Source organism: Olea europaea, chromosome 18, assembly GCF_002742605.1.
Source record: "Olea europaea var. sylvestris chromosome 18, O_europaea_v1, whole genome shotgun sequence".
In the NCBI taxonomy this organism is placed as follows: Eukaryota; Viridiplantae; Streptophyta; class Magnoliopsida; order Lamiales; family Oleaceae; genus Olea; species Olea europaea.
The window spans coordinates 5,725,425-5,731,934 of record NC_036254.1 but is presented as its reverse complement, the minus strand read 5'-3'; the positions used below and the strand labels follow the sequence as shown (position 1 = coordinate 5,731,934).

The 6,510-nt window shown below is 35.5% G+C and overlaps 1 protein-coding gene across 1 annotated transcript; it reads left to right on the top strand.

Annotated features, from left to right (window-relative positions):
- Positions 1-666: 666 nt before the first annotated feature.
- On the top strand, positions 667-5,450 carry LOC111367286 (protein EARLY FLOWERING 3-like). The gene is made up of 4 exons (XM_022988085.1): positions 667-1,636; positions 2,843-3,876; positions 4,114-4,165; positions 4,245-5,450. The coding sequence occupies exons 1-4, from the start codon at positions 1,403-1,405 to the stop codon at positions 5,256-5,258; spliced, it is 2,334 nt and encodes a 777-aa protein (XP_022843853.1). The 5' UTR covers positions 667-1,402; the 3' UTR covers positions 5,259-5,450.
- The last annotated feature ends 1,060 nt before the right edge of the window (positions 5,451-6,510 follow it).

Here is a 6,510-nt window from a genome sequence, read left to right as displayed (position 1 = left end):
AAAATTGGGATGACATTAATTTCAATTATGATGGCATACGAGAAAATTTTGAACTATTGAGTCCTTGTCTGATGATCATTCTTTTGAAAAATGATTTTTTGAATAGTGATTTTTTGAAAAATGTGAGATTAAAAAATAGGAAAAATGAATTTATGTGTAACATATTTTATTGTGTGAATATGTGTTAAAAATCAGTATGAGAACAAAAGAGTTTTATTTTAAATGAAAACAAAATGATCACACGTTTTAGTCATACGCAATTTTCATCAACTTTTAATCATACATTTCATATGATCCACTAACTTTTATTAACGTTATTTGCTAAAATTTTACATCAAACAAGCACAAAATCTCACGGGACTTTCAAGTAATTTAAAACTAAACATTAAGTGATTTGACAATTTTTTTTCATTAAATTTTATATAGTGTTAAATTCTCATGAAATTTGAACCTCTATATTCACAGTCTTAATTACGAAAGGACCTAGATTCACTCATTGAAATAGCTTAAGAACCGACCTATAAATTTCCTAACATATTAATTAATACAGAAAATAACAAGATAAAAAGGTGATATTTTTTTGGTGGAAAACTTGGTTATTGCAAAGGTAAGTTGATGGCGATCTTTAACAGATTTTTAGTTAAAAGATTGGCCAAATTTAACGTAGTAGCAGACGTGGTTACAACTTCACCATTTGGTTTCCGCAGCTGTTTCTGCGTTGCCATTGAATTCGCAGGGTATGGAATGGAATTTGGAGGGAGATAATTGAATACAAAGACTCAGTCTACTGTCCCATTCATTTCTTTTTCAGGCCCCTAATTTTGACCCCTAAAATCATTTTTTATCGTTCTAGATTCTGAGGCGACCCTCTTCTTTCGCTGATCCTGATATATCTCCTCTATCCATCTCCTACCTTATATGATATTGATACTCTCTGTTTTTAAGCGCTCCATTTTCTTGTGTGTTTTCAGTTAAAAGATTTGGTTTATTGTCTTCCAAGATGGCCTGATTTTCGTTGAAGTGAGATTTTTTTGGGGTCTGCCTTTTGAGTTTCTGCTTGAAATGTTGGATTTCTTGGAATAATGCACCTTGAATGGGTTGCTTATGAATTTCCTGTGTAGTTCTAAGCTCTACTGTTCTCTGGTTTTCCATTCTCAATTTCAAAATTTGATCTCTATACATTCTTAATGTTGGGTGCTTGGAAATTGTTTTTCGAACTGAAATAATTGTTCCTTTGTGGTGGAGTAATTATATCATTCCCATACTTTTTGTTGCAATTTTGAACTGTTCCAATTGGTGCTGGTAAGCATTCTTGGAAATAAGATAATTGTTTAAATTAGAGGGAATATTTCTTGTTGAAAGAAGTGGGATTTTATCAGTTGAAGCATTGTGAAATTATAGGATGAAAAGTGGGAGAGATGAAGGAAAATCAATGGATCCTCTATTCCCTAGGCTTCATATTAGTGATGCATATAAAGGAGGGCCAAGGGCACCTCCAAGGAACAAGATGGCTCTCTATGAACAGTTTAGTGTATCCTCTCAAAGTCCGAGGTTCACCTCTGGATCAATGACAATGCTGCCTCTTCCTACTGGTAGTGGTGGTAGTAGCTTCTTTCCAAAAGCATCCTCGGGCCAAGTGAGTTGGATAAGTTGCTACAACTTCTGCTTTCTCGTATTATTTCACCTTTACTTTGATTGAGTATATTTATTTTAGGAACATTATGTTTGAAATATCATGCTTAAACTGCAAACTGTAACTGAACTTTTTCGTGCATTTGCGTTCCTACAGAGCATGTACTGTATGCACTACTAGGCATGACTGGACAACGGACAAAATTTTAGCTTCTTTTTTCGTCCATGAATGTTTAGTCTTTTGTAACAAACAAGCCACGGAAGTACGGTTAATACCTTATATAATTTCATTGGCACAGCTCCATTTATTTCCCTCAAAAAAGTCATGTCAGTCCTCTATTAATCATCATCAGAAAAAGTTTGAACCATGACAATTCACAAACAATCTCTTTCTAAGACTATGAATTTTCTTATATCGAAGAATCGAATTACATTTCACGTGTTCACAGCTTACACGCTAATTATTTATTTGCTTCATTTCTTCATAGCGTTGCTACAACTTCTGCTTTCTCGTATTATTTCACCTTTACTTTGATTGAGTATATTTATTTTAGGAACATTATGTTTGAAATATCATGCTTAAACTGCAAACTGTAACTGAACTTTTTCGTGCATTTGCGTTCCTACAGAGCATGTACTGTATGCACTACTAGGCATGACTGGACAACGGACAAAATTTTAGCTTCTTTTTTCGTCCATGAATGTTTAGTCTTTTGTAACAAACAAGCCACGGAAGTACGGTTAATACCTTATATAATTTCATTGGCACAGCAAAATTTATTTCCCTCAAAAAAGTCATGTCAGTCCTCTATTAATCATCATCAGAAAAAGTTTGAACCATGACAATTCACAAACAATCTCTTTGTAAGACTATGAATTTTCTTATATCGAAGAATCGAATTACATTTCACGTGTTCACAGCTTACACGCTAATTATTTATTTGCTTCATTTCTTCATAGCTTAAGAGAAATTACATAAATTTGTCAATTTGTCTGACAGTATGAAGTTGTTCAGCTTTTGCCTCAAAAGAATGCTTGTCATGGTTAAGTTTGCTTCATACGGTTTGAAGCAAGATTCATCTTCTGCGATATTTACGTTTTTCTGATTTAAAAAGCTCACAAAGTAAGAGTCTTGAAAATGACAATGTAATTGAGTGCTGCTTGAATTAATCTCTACTGTCTTTACCTAAATTGTCTGAAATGACTACAGGTTGGTGGTTTCCAGAAGACGGTAGTTCCTACATTCTGTAGCTTGCCAGGATCTTCTCTCTCTATGGAAAGATATCCTTCTTATCAGCCTGTAGGAGTAAATTTGAATATGGCATTAACGAATACTGAACCGCAAAAATTGGTGCCAAAGAATAATCAAAGTTCAAATGCTTCGGGGAGTTCAATGCTGACAGCCGCGCGTAACTTGTCTTTGCCACGCGGTTTCTCCGGTAATGAGAACTGTTGCATGAAGAAGCCTGGAGATGAAAATGATATTAGAGTACCGCCTTTTATGCAATCGGAGATAACTCTTGACTATGGTAACCTTCAGTCGCATTTGGATAAAGAAAAAGTCACTGCCTTCAACTCAATCTCTTTAGGGAAACTCCAAGCTTCTAGCTTAAAACTGCCACAGGAGGCAGGCAGTGCAGATGTGAGATCAAGGGAACATCAGAGGAATCAAACTGAGAAAGACGATAAACTATCGTATACCATTGAGCACAATTCTGAGAAGCCTATTCATATTTTGTCAATGGGAGAGAAGAGTTTGGCTGATGCAGCTTCAAGTCCTCGAGCCGGAGATAAAGTCTTCGAGCCCAGTTACAGGTCACTCAAATCTATAAATCAGGACAAGAAAATCGGTTCGGTGAATGAGGTAATCAGATCCCACGAGCCTTGTGCACAGACATATCAAGTGTGTAAAGTTGTCCAAGAAGGCAAGGCTACTAAAGATGATATACACAGTGTGACCGAAATGACCACGAGAAAGAGAAGTGCTTCTGCAATGGATGATTCATCACATTCCACTCCACTACTTGAAGATAGTAATATAAGGCTGATTAATCTTGAATCTGTTAACGAGTGTTCCAAAAATAAGGATATTAGGTCCTCAAAGGTAGGAAATGTTGACAGAAAGCTGGGTATTTCCGTGACATCAGAGGCTGGCCCTTTACCAGCTCTCAATTTAGCTCCTGATGATGTAGTTGAAGCTATAGGTCTAGAATTATTCTGGAAAGCAAGAAGAACGATTGCAGAGTAAGTATCTCTAACGCGGTTTATGCTACGAAGACTTGCATTGATCTTTCCCTGAAAATAAGAACTGTTAATTTGTGAATTCTTTAATATAATTTGAATCTGATGGCATGCGATAAGCATTTACTTAATTCTATGTTATCCACAATTTTAAGGCCTCTGCCGCCAGGATTTATAAATAATTTAAATGGTTATGCTTCTTCATATGCTGTTAAACTCACCCTATTCAGCTTTTTGCAGTCAGCAAAGAATTTTTTCTGTGCAAATATTCGAGTTACATAGACTGATACAGGCAAGTTTGGCTATATGATGTTTATGGGAATTTATATTCAGGATATCATTACATTAATTTCTGGTAATACTTTTAACAGGTTCAGAGATCTATAGCTGGATCACCCGAAGTGTTGTACAAAAACATCTATTTGGGCAAACCACCTATCAAATTTCCTTCTATGAATAAGCTACTGCCCAAGAATGTCCCAGAACCACCCCCAACAGTTGCTAAACCAAAAATCAATCCTCAAAAGTTGAATCCCTCCAACTATCACGGAGCAGAGGCTGTATGTGGGACCAACGAAGGAAATCTTGCTCAGAAGTCAATGCATAAGCGTACGCCAACATCGTTATTAACAGACATCGACGCTGAATTGGCACCTTGGTGTTTCCATCCTCCGTCAGGATATCAGTGGTTAGTTCCTGTACGATCTCCTACACAGGGACTTATTTACAGGCCATATATGGGGCTATGTCCTCCAACTGTTGGTTACATGGCACCAGTTTATGGAAATGGCGGGTCTCTTAGCTTAAGTGCAGTGGGTGGAACGGCTTATGGTGTCCCGGCTCCTAATCAACAAGGTCTCAGATTTTTTTCTGGCCCAATACTCGCTCAGAATTACTTTCAACAATGTCATATGCCAATCATAGCTGCAAATGGCTCAAATCTTGAAGTCGAGCAGATGCCTCAGTTTTTAGTAGATCAGTCAACTGGACCAAATAAGCACTCATCGGAACGTGACCTCAACTTTTCCTTACCATGTCAAAGCTTGTGTAACGTATCCAGCCAACAGAGTAGAATAGTTTCTGATTCTGGTGGAAATTTGCATGCTTCTAAAGAAAGCGATTTGCAAGGAAGCACTGCAAGTAGTCCTGAGTGGTCACAAGGAGAAGGACTCTCTTTTTTCCCTATGACTCCGATCCTCAAGATTTCAAAAGCCCAATGTAACGAGCAGCAGACACAAGTGATTAAGGTTGTGCCTCATAAGCCTAAGTTGGCTTCTGAATCTGCAGCCCGAATTTTCCAGTCTATACAAGAAGAAAGAAAGAAACATCAGGAGCTTTATCCCTTTTCGGCAGAGGAATCCCCGCCGAGTAAAACCGGTTTGTAACTGTCGTTTCCCATTCTTGAGTACATGATTTGATATGTGATTTTGTAGTTCTTTCTCCCAATTGTTAATTTACTGTAAATATATACACACGACAGGATCAAGGGATCAGTTGTCAATATATCGCTTTCATTTCTATTTATGTATAGGTTTGATGACAGCAGATGGTAGTAACATGAATTGTCAAGTTGTGCATATGTTGATCAAGTGTGGTTCTTTGAATATGTCAAAGTCCAAGTTCTTGGATATATACCGAGAAATCAAAATAAGATGATCAAATTGTCTCCTTTTCAAATTCAATAAATATTGATTGATCGTATATTTCATTATAGTTCTATGATTCTGGGTATCCTTCGTATTTGATACATTTGAATTCTGTATTCAAAGTTGCGATCAAGTTGATTCATTAAAAAGAATCGATGCAATACATTTCTTATGTACCCATAGGTACTATATTGGATTTGAATCAGATTTCGAATCAATTTATATTGATTGGCTTATCTCCATTATGTTGTTGCTAGTAAATATCACTATTTTTTTTTTATTAGTATTATTTTGAATCTTCCAAATCATTTCTGCAGGAAATTCGGACCCATTTTATAATGCATCTAATCATAGAGGATGTTAACATTAGAAGTTGTCTTGGATTAGAGGAGAAATACAAATTTTGTTCATCTTGTAAATTTTCATTGATTAGATTACATTGTACTATACCCAATTTGACATATTGGTGTCGTTATGATATGGTGGGGACTATCATCAAATCAAGGTTAGACAAAGGGTTCCAACTCGATGATTGACAAGTACTATTTAAGTCAAAAGACCTCACGTCAAATATTCAATATTGTATGCAAGTAGTTTTCAACTCAAAAGACCTATTACAAGCTAAAGGAAGAGATCAATGAAAATTAATGGCAAAAAATTACAAGAATCTAAAAATATATATTAACAAGTGCTATTTTTGATGAAAGATCTTAGAAAATTGCTTAATATAAAACTTTCCTTTGGTCTAAAAATGGTTGCTAAAGTTCGTATAAAATTTCAAGTTGGTCATTAAAATATCTACTCGAATCATTTAATTAAAATTAATTAATGCCATACAGCCAGTTGTTAAATGTATATTGACTCATTAAATACTAAATTAGTTAACATTACAACATTGATCATTCAATCATTGAAAATAATGTCAAATTCCACGTGGCACTATTAAATTTTGACATGTACAAAATACCAAGGTACTAAACAATCTAGGGTT

Coding starts and splice junctions, on each gene's coding strand:
- LOC111367286 (XM_022988085.1), top strand. CDS start 1,403: ATGAAAAGTGGGAGAGATGAAGGAAAATCAATGGATCCTCTATTCCCT. Junction 3,877..4,113: donor GCAAGAAGAACGATTGCAGA/GTAAGTATCTCT, acceptor AGCTTTTTGCAG/TCAGCAAAGAATTTTTTCTG. Junction 4,166..4,244: donor AGTTACATAGACTGATACAG/GCAAGTTTGGCT, acceptor TACTTTTAACAG/GTTCAGAGATCTATAGCTGG.